General features: G+C 41.9%; 1 protein-coding gene across 5 annotated transcripts in view; it reads right to left on the minus strand.

The window, feature by feature from the left end:
* Positions 1–14829, minus strand: part of LOC139620090 (helicase ARIP4-like) — an 80977-nt gene that overhangs the window by 16033 nt on the left and 50115 nt on the right. For all 5 annotated transcript variants that reach the window (XM_071475271.1, XM_071475272.1, XM_071475274.1 and 2 more), the window contains 3 exons: positions 3072–3315; positions 1606–1739; positions 1113–1286 (listed from right to left, as the gene is read on the minus strand). In XM_071475271.1, coding sequence (XP_071331372.1) covers positions 1113–1286; positions 1606–1739; positions 3072–3315 — 552 coding nt within the window. The remainder of the gene's footprint in view (positions 1–1112; positions 1287–1605; positions 1740–3071; positions 3316–14829) is intronic.

Consider the following 14829-nt stretch of genomic DNA (forward strand, 5'->3'; position numbering starts at 1 on the left):
TCACAACCCAATGCGATGATTGATAACACCGACAAAAACCCTGGACTTTCAAACATTTTACTTCACTCCATGAATGTGCTGAAAAGAGCGATCCTACAGCTTTGGTAACGTAAATGTGACAGTATAATTATCATTTATTATGGGCACAGAAAATAACGTTTAAAATCCTGTGAAAGGGCCCAAATATAAAACATCCAGGAGGTTCCTCTCACATGAAATGATGAAAATATTTTAATTGTGGATGTTTGTCACTCATCTCTCCAACCAAAGATTTTTTACTTTCATTCATACTGTTTATATATATCTGTTTATCAAAACTCTGAGGAAACCCTGTGAGCTTCATGCTCTTTGAGGGTCTCAATATTTGTACTGTTGGACCTGACAGAAAAACAGTCAACCAACATTTGATTTCTAAAACTCGAACTAAAACTTCTTCCAAATGCTCGACGTCTCCAATAAAGCTCGTCACACGTTGTACCAGAGCTCACACTGTGCTGATTAGGCATCTTAAGTATTAGCATCTAGCTTACTTAAGGCTTTGCCCTGCTATGCGCACAGCTCAGAATATACAACTGGATGACGGGTAATAAATAAACTTCACAGCTCCGTGTCCCTATCTGCTTTCATGACCTCCCGCAGCCGTCTGCCTTACTAGCCCAGTTACATAATCAAAAAAAAAAAAAGGTCAAAGGGCAATCTGGGCTGGAGACATGCTGAGACTGAGCGAAGGCCTTTTCTCTCAGCATCACCCCTCCCTGCCACGTTATCCTGAAGTTGATCTAGAAGTTTATCCAGACCCTGACTTCATGCATCATGTATTAAAGTGAATTTTTCTGCATGTACACCTTTCAGTTCAGTTTTGTTTTTCTCCTCCTTCGTCAAGTCATCCACACAAGATTAGCGAGGTAATCGGTTATTATCATATTTGAAATATTCTTATAAACACTGAAAGGGAAACAAGTTTGCTGACAAAAACACGCTCAAGGATTCACTTAAAACACAAAATAAAAGACTTCATGCATTTCAAGGTAATGACACTTGAGTTAAAACGAGAGAAGTTGCTCTGGTTGCCTCTTCGTATGGGTTGTGAGAACAAACTGAGTGTGTCTCACCTGTTTTGTGTCTGCGCTCTGCGGTCACAGAGGTGGCTACGTTGGTCTTGCTGCCGTCGTCGCTGATGCCAGTGCTGCTGGAGTCCAGGCAGATCACTTCCTGTCTGGCTGACTTCACTTCTTGCTGTGATGCTGTTGATGCCGATGATGAAGACACATGCTTTGTCACGTCGCCTGGAGAGAGGGAGAGCAGTGATACGGCAGATTAGGAGAGGGAAGAAAGAGGAAAGAAAGAAGATTGGGAAGATATTAGGGACAGAAAGGCAAAAAGGTCAAAGTGATGATGAAAGAAAAAGTCAAACCTAGTCTGACTGGATAAAATGTTTCTGTTAAGATGCTCTCAAGATGTTTGATGGGGGATTTTTGGCGTTTAGCTAATAGCTAGGATTAGGATCTTAGGCTGACATACAGGTTAGAGAGTTAGTGTCTGATGGACCAGTGGTTGCTGTTAGTATCTGGAGGCATTTTTGTGAATTTGAATACACACTCTCACCTGTTGTGTATTCAGGCAGCAGTGGTACGGGGAAATCCTGCTTTCTCTGCTGGTCCAGACGTCGCCTCCTCTCCAGCTCCTCCTGCTGGACGGCTTTGGTCACTGCCTCCAGCTGATGCTCCCTCAGTAGCTTCCTGCACAGACACAGAATAAAACACCATCAATCTGACGAACGACTGTCAGGATTTGTTAAAGACTGGGAGATGCATGTTTTCCCCTGAAGTCCATTATAACCAGTCATATTAAACAGTGCTTTCTCTACCGCCATGTTAATCATTAATTATTAAATATTAACAAGAAATCAAATTAGTCTGTGTATTGAGAAATGTGTGACTCGTAGCTATGAATCCACAGAGAGTAATCGGCTCACTCTGCAGCTCTGGGGAGCTTACTAGCCTCTTTCAGCTAATTGTTTAGGCACATTTACTTTTTGGCTCAGTCTTCACAAAAAAAAAAAAAAATCAGAAACCCATAAAACCCCTTATTCAGTACCTGGCCTGCACCAAACTGCTGACGGCTAAAGTTAGCAACTAGCTGGTGAATAAACAGCAAAAAATGCAGCTGCTTAAGAGAAACATATGTTTCTCAGGAGCTGGTGGAGACCAAACCAGAGCTAAAAAGAGAGTGAACGTTGGACTTCTGGACAGAAAACATGACTCCAAATGAAAGCTAATGTTGCTAAGGATGTGTAAATGTGTTTGCTAACCTATTAGTCATACACATGTAATGTCAGAGCTTTCTATTAGCTTGTATTTTTTTCTGCTGCTCCCTAGTGACTAAAAAAATAAATAAAATTTATAATTATACTTTATACTTATTAATTCAGTAAAAAGCTAGACAACGTCACATTTCTGTTTTTCATATGTAAACATTGGCATAAAAGAATTTGCATTATACATTCACCGCTTTAGAAGAAAGGTTATTGATCACTTCTTGTAATAGTGATGGGCAAGAACCACTTAACTCTTTTTTTACACTTAAATACAGCCAGAGCTCGCATCTCTGAGACACTGTTACGTAAAAGCAACAGCATACTTGAGGTCGAGCTATATGATGGTTATTGGCAGCCGGAGGAATGAAGCCGCAGACTGAACATATGTGTAAACACTGAAAGATTTTATCATAACTTGACTCATCCTTCAGTTCTTCATTCGAAATCCTATTATCCAGCCAACAATGGGTGTTATTAGAAATACAATATGTTTTCAATGAGCTGAGTGTGTGTTAGTCTACTCTGCACCTGAGCAGTAACACACTCAGGAGATTGCTTGATAAGCAGAAGTCAACCTTAAGAACAAGGGACACAAAGAGTCAGACTCATTTTTTAAAATGGAATGTTTCTTCTTACGTGTTGTGAGTTGAACTCTACATATAAAGTTTTAATCAGCAGAAGAACACAGAATAAACTAGTTGTTGTCCATTTGACCTCTTTGACTAAGAGCACTGGGGTGGGTGGAGTTCAGTACCTGATGTTGCGTCTCATGTGCGCCGGTTTGGAGCTCCTCTTCTTGGTTCCTGTAAGGGTGGAGGGAGGGGAGGGGCTTTGGCTGGCTGGCCTGGAGTGGGGTCTAGATGCAGGCTGGGAGGGGGGAGGGTGGGCCGGCGTCTCTCCCGAAGGTGAGGTAGATGGGGGAGGAGTGCACTGCCACACAGCGGGGTCACCTCCCTGAGCCTCATTCTCGGAGCTGAAGGGGGCGCTGTGGGACTGGTCTGTGAGAGGACGACAGGGGGAGAAGAAGTAATGGTTATTTCATGTGTAATAAAAAAAGGGAATTAGTTAACGGAACCTGAGATACACACAGAACCTGATATCTGTTAATAATTATTATTGTTATCCTCAAATCTGAGCTGTCAAAAGTCCAAAAATTCATACTTGTGCAATAAAATGTGGGTGTTGTCGATACATAACTAATTTAAACTAGTCCGGTCGTCATTGAAGGCAAATGTTTGGATTCATATTGTGTTTAATGATAACAGCTCTGAGCTAACACAGGAAGGATTTAATCATGTTTTACTGCAAGGTTACCGAACTGATCTTCATGACAGTTTAGTTATTTGAAGAAACTTATTATTGGCAGTCTTCTGCAAATAATCTGAATAATGCAGCCCTGAGACAAACTGTAAAAATGCAACATACCAAAGTTAAACCAACAATGAAAATTCCCAAACATTTCTACCTCACTGTCCTGACTTTGATGCACATTTAGTGATTATCCGATGTCTGAATTACTGAACACACGATGTGAACATTCTTCAGTACAAATCCACAATTTTATGATTCACCTCCCACTGCTTCTGAACCGATTTAGGTTTCAGGGTCTGAAAAGTACCTGTGGCTGAATGGCTTTCATAACCAGGTGTTTTATAATAGTTGGTCTTTAAACAGCTTTTCATTCAATCAAAAATCATTACAATAAGTAAGAGGCTCCTCTGCTCAGTGGCACCTCACCTCCTGTAAACTGCCCTGAGCACTGATTACACTTCAAGTCACAAACCTAAAAGACATAAATTATATAAAACAATCGTTAGGGGACGGGAACAATCCCAAGTCAAACATGCAGATCCTTTCAGCCAAGCATGCAGCCAGTTTTACCGGATCAGCACTGTGTAATTTTTCCATTATGATTTGCTCATTGTTCATTTCTGTGCTGGTAAAGACTATTGTCCACGTTCAGACGGCTGTGCCAGAGGTGTGGATGAGACACTCCTCTTTTAAACAATATATGTCTGGACCGCCCATGGTCAGATCCTGATTTTATAACTGCGAGGTTGTCTGTAAAAAAAAAAAGTCACCAAACACATACAATAAAAACAAAGAGACAGAATAGCTTTCTTATTTTCTCTCTCACAAAGAGCACATCCTACGTCTGAGATCCACAATAGTTTATCCTTTATTTACCTCAACTACAAAACATAACAGACTTTATTAGAGGCAGGTCTTTATTTCTAACTCCCTCTGTTTGATCTGTATAATTGGTCATAGCTGCATTTCAGTGCGAAACCTCGTTTTCAGTCGCTCCCGTTTAAAGTTACAGTATCACATGTTACTACAAACTCGACACTTCCAGTAATCATTTCAAATTTTAAGCCCTCAAGCGTTTCAGTGAGCAGAAACCTTTTATTTCTTTACAGGGCTTTTATTGCCGTGCTGCTGCTGTTTCGTTTCTGGTTGCTGGTGTTTCTGTTAATGACACACAACATGTTATCGATGGCCTCTCTCTCTCCCTCCCTCTCTCCTGCTCTCTCTGCTCAGTGTGTCTTATGTTTAGTTCTTCCTGTGTCTCCTTTAGTAATAATCATACATGTAATGAAAGTAGTTTATTTATATGTATGAAAGCGCCCCTCTGCTTCCCTGTAGCCCCCTCAGACATACACGGTCCAGCCATTTACCAGGTTTATCCCCAGACTGTTTGAAAAAAAAAAAAGTCTCTAAACGTCTAACACTTGGAAACGCTGCAGACTGTAAACGCCACAAACTCAGTGACAAGATACTTGGCTGAGCACTGGTGGAAATACAAGTATGATCACTCACTCAGTCAGTCAGTCAGTCAGTCAGTCAGTCAGTCAGTCAGTCAGTCGGCCCCCGGCTTTGCGGTCCAGCCAAAAACAACACAGGACAACTTGGCAAAACATGTGCACACAATAGACGGATCAACAGCAGCCAAGTACAACCAAATATTTAGATGTGAATTCTTCTTTTACTGAAAGTCAGCTGTGCAGTTTATGAATCTTGGGGACGAAGCACAATCCTTCTTTGTAAGTGGTAAAGAGACAAAATAAAGTGACCTCTTATTAAAAAAAAGTTCAGCCCAATAAAAAGGCAGAAACTCACAAACCTAAACTCACCAACACTGCCAGTTAGAAAATGTAAAGCAGGATATTCACTGACCAGTTTGTCTCAAGTCCAGCGTTTGATCAAAGATTTACTTAAAGAATTGAGATTATCTAAACTATAAAATGTTATTTTATCCACATTGTATTCCTTGTATTTATCGGCCTTGGTTTGAAGCTGTTGACATCTCTCTAACTGTGCCTGTTTACTGTGTTTGAAATGGAAACTTCCATTAAACTGCTGACTCATCTCAGCTGCTGTTTTCAGCCACAGCCTGTGAGGATTCAAGTTTTCAAATTTATACAAATTAACATTTAACTAAACGACATTTGCAAAACAGCACAGCCAAAGAATACTTCAATACAAAATCATGAAAGCTGCAGCGTGCAGCACCTTTAACTCTCTTCTGTTTGTCTTATTTTTATTCTTCAGTGTTTTTCTCAACTTGTCCTCATTTCTAGTTCCCTCTCTCTTTCTCCCTCAATCTGCCTGGATTTCACTTTCACCTTTCTTCTTCTTCTCCTCGTCTCCTCCTCCTCCTCCTCGCTCTCTCAGTTGTTCTGCCAGAGACACACTGAACCAGATCTGAGGCTTATGTAAGAGCTGGATCATAAATATGGACGACTTACGAAACACAAGACAGGACACAAACACCGACACACACGCACACACACACATTCCAGAGGACAAATGTTCACATCAGAATATAAATCATCACATAAATAACTAACACACACACACACACACACACACACACACACACACACAAACACACACATAAATATGTGGACTGCTCCAGCCAAGAATCTGCCTGGGATAACTGGACAAACAAGGACACACTGCCAACACAAACGATTTTCACACACAAACACACACACACACACACAGAAATGCATACAAGATATGTTCACTGCACGACTCCTGGCAAACCTGTGTTTCAGTTTCCACACTATGAGAATGTGCACATGTGTGCGCACACACACAGAGACACACATCTCTGACACACTGGAGCATGGAGGCTGGTGATGAGCTTACCGCCAGTTATAAAAACAAATTACATAAAAACGCCCCGTCAGTAGACTACTGTTTCAGAACAGTCCATTGGCGATGATTGTGATATCAGATTAATTAATGCCTAAGACAAGAAACGAGTGAACAAAGTCAATTAAATCACAGACATATCAGGAAATACTTCATCTCCTCACAAGATGCACTACCCTCTAATTCTGGCATGTTAGTGACAGAAAAAGCTTTGAAATGTTCAGTCAGCACCTGAGTTACCTTTAAAACATAATGTAGAAAAGAGGTTCATAAATCCTGACCCAGTCCAGATCAGGTCTTTCAGGCCTAATAGTCTTTTTTTGCTGATATGAATTTACACACCTTGGTATGGATCATTCACGGTTCATTTTGGATTATGTCCAAGATTTTTAGTCTTTTTCTCTAGTTGCGTGACTCTACGCCAGCAGGGTCAGTCAGCCCAGTCCACCACTTAGGTCCAGGCCGGAGTAACTACAGGACAGATTGCCTTGAAAGACATTGCTCCTCACAACTCGAAGCCTAACTAGACAATGCAATTTCTGGAGGAATTATATATATTTCTATCAAAATAAAAGTTCAAAGTTAAATAAAGTTTAGCAGCAGGTGTTGAGCAGGATCACGGGGAGGTGGTTTACAGTTGCAGATCCAGACTCTACAGCTCTGGAGGCAGGAAGACCTCCCACTTGTTTTCCTAGTGACTGTTGCCATAGCGCCACCAGCAGGTCAACATCTTCACCTTAAAATATCTCTCCTCGATAGATTGGCACAAAACTTTGCATTTTCCACAAGCAGAGCTTCAAGACTAACATCACTTCCTTTACCTTGATTGTGAAGCCTCTTCAGACAAATTGTGATTTATGATATTAGGGTATATAAATAAACATCTCCCTCATGATGAACTGTAACTCTGGTGACCATCTAGTGTCATCGATGGGTTAAAACTTTACTTTTTCCAATACTTTGACTGATGACTTGAATTTAAATCTCTAAGGACAGATGGAAGAATATTCCCACTGTGTTTCTTCACAGTTTCAGATTTCTCTTTAATGTGAAGTTGCTGCTTTAAAAGCTCAAGATGTGAAACAAGTTTCTGATGATAAGTAAACAAAGAGAAAAACAGGCCATGAGATCTTATCACTTGTTCAGTACAGTGACGTCTTTAGCTTTTGCTCTCATGCTGACCACCTAGTTCTTCTAAAACAGGAAACATAAAAACACAATATCCTGTGCACCACGTTTGCTTTTTTCCAGGAGTGAGCCGCCGGACTTTGTGCATCTGGAACAGCAAAAAAGGAAAAAGCTTTCATCAATCTGAATGAGTCTCACAGTCAGAGATATCAGTGAGAGATAAGAGCGGCAAAGACGAGATGTTCTCTCATAAGAAGATGTCACAGCTTTGAATTAAACATTCACTCAATCACTGCATCTCCCCCCAACTTTGTTTGTCCCTCACCTCCCTCCAACTCTACCTTACAGAACAGTTATATAACGATTCCTGAAATTCACAGAGCCTCAGCATCACTACACAAACACACACACACGCACGCACGCACACACACACACACACACACACACACACACACACAGTTACGACTCAGAAGAGACACTGAGGGCGCGCAGACAGGAAGGGAAAGAGGAGAGGGGGAGACATGAAAGCAAGGTCATCATTCAAAGAGAGAGAGAGAGAGAGAGATGCACTTCAGAGTGAGAGGGGGTGGACACACACACACACACACACACACACACACACACACACACACACACACACACACAGACGTAGATTCTGGGAAAGAGAGAGAGAGAGAGAGAGAGAGAGAGAAATGAATCTATGTTACCAAATATGATTTTATAAGTTATCAAATAAACCTTGTGACCACATCCCCGCACACATATGATCTGTTTATTTGCAAATAAAGTCCCCGTATGTCTTTATCATTTTTGGTAATAACAATACATAAATAATAAAAACAGAATTAACTATGAGAGGTAATAATATTTGTGCTATTTTCTCTGTACAGTGTTTCCAGCGAAGATTAAATGAGAAAATGAGAGTGGGATGTGGAGGGAGAGGCCATTAGCAGACTGGCCACAGAGTCCGAGTGTTTAACAGCCTCTTTAATGGTTTTACCAGAGAAATGTATGAGCTTTAGAGAAGATAAGGACGTCCCTCTGGCTGTGAGAGAGGAGCTGGAGGAGGAGACGAACTGAGCGTCAGGCTGACCATGTTGTTTGTGTCCATGTATCTTTCTATGAGCTGGATCACATTCACTTTATGGATATTGGTGCTAAAACGATTAGCTATATATCATTGGTGTTGATTATATTCAAAATTCTTTCCCATATTCTGCAGCTTATGGTGTAAATCAATGTCAAAGTGACTTTTTATAACATATATTACACCTATTTACTTTTACCAGACATATTACATGAGCAGCACAATCCCAGATTCACTTATTATATATAAAGGATGAAGTGAAAATGAAAAACACATAAAGAACATGTAACTGGAGGACATCACCTTGGGGAATTGTAGAGGCAGCTTTTCACTTTTCTATTGATAACAAAATAACACGAGATAATTTAAAAAATAACTGATAATGAAAATTCTTGTTATGTATTAAGTAAAGAAATGTCTTGGGTTTTTATATAAATGTGTTCGACAAACTGGCGTCAGTTCCACAGGCTTATGTAACATTTGTCACTTTGAATACAAGCTGGCTTCCAGCCAATCACTTGTTTCTGTTCCAGGGTATGAAACACTACTGTTTAAGGACCCGGAGAGGAATCACACAGAAAAACAACTTTCATAACCTCCCAGATACACATGTACCATGTACCCATCTATCCATTTATCCATGTTATACCCCTGCATCTGCTCATCCTGCCACTGTTAAATAAAAGTGTCGTCTTTCCAGGTGCTCAGAGGATTTAACTCCAATTAGAGGAGATGTCAAGATGAAGGCGGAGCTGGGATTCGAGCGTGAACAGACATCAGTGCATTCACAACAGAACAGCTGTGACTTTGTGTTTCACAGAGCAGTAAAGAAGCTGTCAAGATGAAGTGCCTCACACACACACACACACACACACACACACACACACACACACACACACACACACACACACACACACACACACACACACACGTATGAATCAGTATAACACACACCTTGAGGAGAATCCCACTGCATTATGACCAGACAGTGGGGACGGGTTATACAACACACACATTGAAATGAACAAAGTATGTTATATAACTAATCAAGTGTTCAACACTCCTCACTGAGGACCCAGGAAACTGAAAATCTCTCGAGTCAGGCTAAACACACACACACACACACACACACACACACACACACACACACACACACACACACACACGTACTTCTATCTTTGTGAGGACACTCATTGACATAATACATTCCCTAGCCCCTTACCCTAACCTTAACCATCACAGCTGAGTGCCTAACCCTAACCCTGACCCTAACCTTAACCTAAACCTAATTCTAACCATAACTCTAAAACCAAGTCTTAACCCTCAAAATGTGATTTGAAGGCGTCTCAAAAAGTGAGGACCGGCCAAAATGTCCTCACTTTCCCAAAATGTCCTCACTCTGTTAGTAAAATACTTTTTTTGGTCCTTACTATGAAGCAAGTACAAGTACACACACACACACACACACACACACACACACACACACACACACACACCAGGTGCTGTGCAAATGATACTGAGGCGCAACAAAAGCAGCGCTCCAATGAAAATAGCTGATATAGCAGATAAAAGGGAGTCACTGGCTGTATGATGTTAAACACAGACGCATCACATCATGTCATGTGGATCAAAACCGAATCAAATCCTCCACAGACACAAAAGTCATCAGGATCATTTGACAGATTCTACAATTACATAAAAATGATAAACGTGACTTGGTCTTAAAAGGCTGCTTGTGAATCTGTGTTATCGCCCGGCTCTGAGACAAAAGCAACTAAAGGAAGACGCACGCAGATGTAACTAAAACAAAGGGATTTTATTCAACAAGAATAAAGTTTGGTTTAATTAGGATAACTAAAGATAACAGAAGTAAATGAACCAAAAATCTGAACTCCAACAAAGGGAAAAGAAAGGAGGAGAAGGGAGCCTCCTTAGTGCCAGAATGTGAGGGCTTGAATGATCTAGGTGGAGGACAGTGGCCGGTTGCCTCCACTTCCCTGATGGCCTCCAGCTCCACCCAACCAGGAACCTGCATGAAAACACACAACACAGCACAAACCCTGGTGGAGGCCATGGAGCTGGTGTCAACTCGCTCTGAAGTGAACACACTGCAGACGTTTCTACTGATGTCGTGACACTTGGCTCCCGCCGAGGAAACTGCTCAGATTGTGGATGATGATACGAAACCAAAGCTGCTCTCTCTGAGAGAGGAGCAGAAAACAAACTGAGTTAGCTTATCTTAGCTCAGCTTCCTCCACCAGCCCAGAAGAACAAGACAAAACCACAAGCTGCTCGTCGTTCAGGTCAGGTGAGGTGACTTTGTGTGATCTCTGCGAAATACAGATTTAAACCAGAACGTTTTGTTTTTCAGTGTCATCAAAAGAGCACTTTACCGCCGCAGTTCTAACTTCAGTGGAAACAAAGGGGCCGGCAGAACAATTCCTTGGATTGAATTCAAAACGTATGAGTTCATGATGTCCTGTTGCTGAACAGCGAACTGCCTGTTGATTTAAAGTCAGGCCAGGGTCTAAATTCAGCTTCTGACGCCCCCCCACCCAATCGAGAAACACCCCCTTGTGTACGACTCCAGCGGAGGCATCCTCTTAAGGTGAAAATTAGAGCTGGAGTGGTGATTGTTGCTAAGCGACCAAATCAAACTCAAACAATGTGCTGCGAGTGATGATGATGAGGAAGCAGGAAGCCCAACGATCGTGATCCGGGACAAAGTGTGAACGCGGGTGAAACTTCGACCTCTGTCAGGGAAACTGAGAATGCCACCGAGCGTCTTGACGAAATGCTGACTCATCAGCAGTGAGTGAGTGACGCGGGGTAAACAGCCCCCACAGCTCATCTGTTCTGTTACACACTCCCAGTGGATTACAGACTCACTGCTCCTCACAGGAGCAACACAACGCCAAAGAATGTGAAAACATCAGGACCAAAATCATTGTTAGTGTCTAATTGTGTGTGTGTGTGTGTGTCTCTCTGAGGGGGGGCGGGGGCCGGGGGGTTGCAGGGGGGAAATGTCTTCTGCAACCACAGGGTTATGTAACCATAACTACGTATATGCTGAGTGTTTACATAACTCCTCAGACTGTGCTGACAAACACAACACCGCAACCATGCAACAGCACTGTGTGTGTGTGTGTGTGTGTGTGTGTGTGTGTGTGTGTGTGTGTGTGTGTGTGTGTGTATGTGTGTTTCAAATAGATGGCATTCCCTCCAGTGCGTCAAGAGATAGAGGAGAAGAACGACTAAGTGAGACCACAGGAAAGATTTAAAACACAAAAGTTTTGGCAGCTGTAGAACTATTTAACATGAAAACATCGACTCCTGTGTTTTACACACTGGATACAATCAAACCTGCGCAGGCTGTTTTTCTTGGCTCTGAAAAACCTCACAAGTTCGGTGATACAAGTTTTCACCTGACGACGCTGAAAGCAGCTTCAGGCTGCACAGAATATGTTTTTCTTGTGAGCTGTGGTGGTTGCTCTTCATGGATCTTCTGTGGAACAGATGGGTAAATGTCTGCCCTCCAGTTCAAAGCACGACTAAAAACTATAATCTGTCGAGTCGTCCAATAACATTTCTCTGAGCTGCTCCATGAATAATTACTACAGACTGTGACAGAACTGACTGTGACCTCTGATCTGAAAATTTGTGGGTTTTTTTATTTTTATAAACCTAAAATGCTGCAGCTTTGGTCGGTTTAGCTGCGTGATGAATGATTTACAAAGTGATTTCTGAACTTTTACTGGGTGTTTAACTGCTGTGGGTAACTTGTAACCAAAAAAAAAAGTTTTTCCAAGTTTTTCTTTACATTTTGGACACTCGTCTTATATTTCATCTAAAATCTACCTTTTGTTAACTGAACATCCCACATGTCGAGGTTTATTACAAGTTTACATAAATGAAATGGTGCAGAAATTTTTCTTGAGGTGTGGAGTGTGGTGTGGCTGGGAGTCAATCAGGCCACGATAATTGGAGCAATGAGAGCGTTTGGAATATACTGATTGCTTCAAGTGTTTGGACGTGAAGTTTTTCCTGCTGTGAAGCAAACTCAAACTTTACGCAGCCACTCTCCGTCTACAGATTTTTGGTGCAGTATCACTTTAAGACTTGTTTGTGTCTTTTTCTGAAACCAAAGACAAACTCGGTCGGATTTTGTTTCATGATAAAACACAAAATAGTGGCTGTAAAGTGAAATCCCAACATGAATCTATCAGAAACCCGTCTGCAGCTCGACTGAGGCCATTTACTTATTCATTTTGAAAAAAAAACACTAGAGATGTGATTTATTTGCATCCATTAATCATGAACTCAGACAGCTGAGGCCAAGCTGGGGACACACTCGGGCAGGAAATATGAGATGCAGCTCTTGACCTACATACAGGTTCTGTTTGGTCACTTATACCACACTGACGAGCACAGACACACAAACAGCCAGTGGTGGTGAGACACACCAAACTACTGAACCAAGGATCCACTGTTTTCAGTGGCTAGTGTGTGTGTTTTTCTTCACAAACCAACTCTTAATGTCGAAACTTTCTGTCCTTACAGCCGCTGCTCCTCTTCCCTGTGAATCACTGACCTACAAACTCTAAAAAAAATAAATCCAAATATATAAATAAAACGACGGCAGTGGGCAGTCTGTGTCCCTCCCTCCTGTCCTCTGCCTGCTGTCTACGTAAGCAGATTACAGATGACGCAGATATTTACTACTACGCAACGGAGAATCCACGCACATGCACACACACACACACACACACACACACACACACACACACACACACACACACACACACACACACACACACACACACACACACAGGTTATTCAACACAGATGGGGATTCCAGGAAGTAGACAGGAAACAGAGGGATACAGAATTCACTGAAACGCAGCGTGGAAATTTTTATCATTTCATCCGAGAACCACCCTGAGACTCTCGGCTGGAGAAAAATGGATCAATTTTGTGCCCTTTCTGCCCGACCCATAAATAGATCCATTCTCTCATAGTTATTCAACATGTTTTGGAAAAGTTAAATGTGAATTGTGTAACGTCTGACGTTTGAAAAGCCAATCAGAGGGCACCTTTGTTGCAAAACGAGAGTGAAGCAGAGATCCTGATGGAGTAAATGGTCGATGGAAAGCAGTTCTCTAGTCGTATCGACCCCTCACACACACATTTATACAGCGCTTTTCTATCACACACACGCTGGAGGCAATTTGAGGTTCGGTATTTTGAAGGAGGAGCCAGGGATCGAACCACCAACCCTCCGATTAGTAGACGACCTTCTCTACTGCTGCAAATAATCAGTGATCAATAACCCTATAGACCCCCTCTTATGTCAAGAGCATGAGTTTTTTTTTTATTATTATGTCTCTGGTGTTTTCTGTTCGGATTTTTCAAAATAAAAACTGTTAAAAAATTGAAATTATTCTTTAAAGTCATATTTCTTGAATAAAAAATAAATAAAAATGGGTTAAAATGATGTAAACAGTAAATAACAAAAGATTTACAGTCCCTGACAATCCAATCTGACCCTGTCCTCCTCTGTCTTCTCACCTGTCCTCCTCATCCTCCCTCCTCTTCGTCTCAGTCATCTCCCACTTGCTCCGTTCCCTCCTCCGCTTCCTGTCTTTCCTCACCTGTCCCCGACTCTCCCAGTTTCATCTTCCTCCTGCTCAATTATCTTCACTGCGCCTCTCTGAATTTCAACTCCCTCCTCCTCCTCTTTGATTTTTCCTTTCCACCTCTCCTCTCCGTTCATCTGCCAATTACCTAACTCCTGCCCGTCTTCTCACTCCTCTCCTCTCACCATTTTATGTGTTATTTCCCTCATTTTCTTCCTCTCCCATGTCGCACCTTGCCTCTCTTTCCCTTCCGTCGTTGTACAGGTACGTGTTTGAGCACGCTCACTGGGCCGTCGTGTCCTCCTTGTTACATAATCCCCTCCCGCTAGTGTTCGGTTATAAAACACAAAATCACACCTCCCAGAGCAGGAAGTTTTCCTCCAGACATCCGACTCCCTGCCGTCATTAAACGATGTATATCTAACGTACAGTATGTTCTTTGGCAAATGTCAGCTGTGGTAATTACCTGAATCATACTACAGAGAATATGTTTAAGCATA

Source organism: Trachinotus anak, unplaced genomic scaffold (assembly GCF_046630095.1).
Source record: "Trachinotus anak isolate AG129_WGS33_773 ecotype Australia unplaced genomic scaffold, CSIRO_AGI_Tana_v1 ptg000004l, whole genome shotgun sequence".
Lineage (NCBI taxonomy): Eukaryota > Metazoa > Chordata > Actinopteri > Carangiformes > Carangidae > Trachinotus > Trachinotus anak.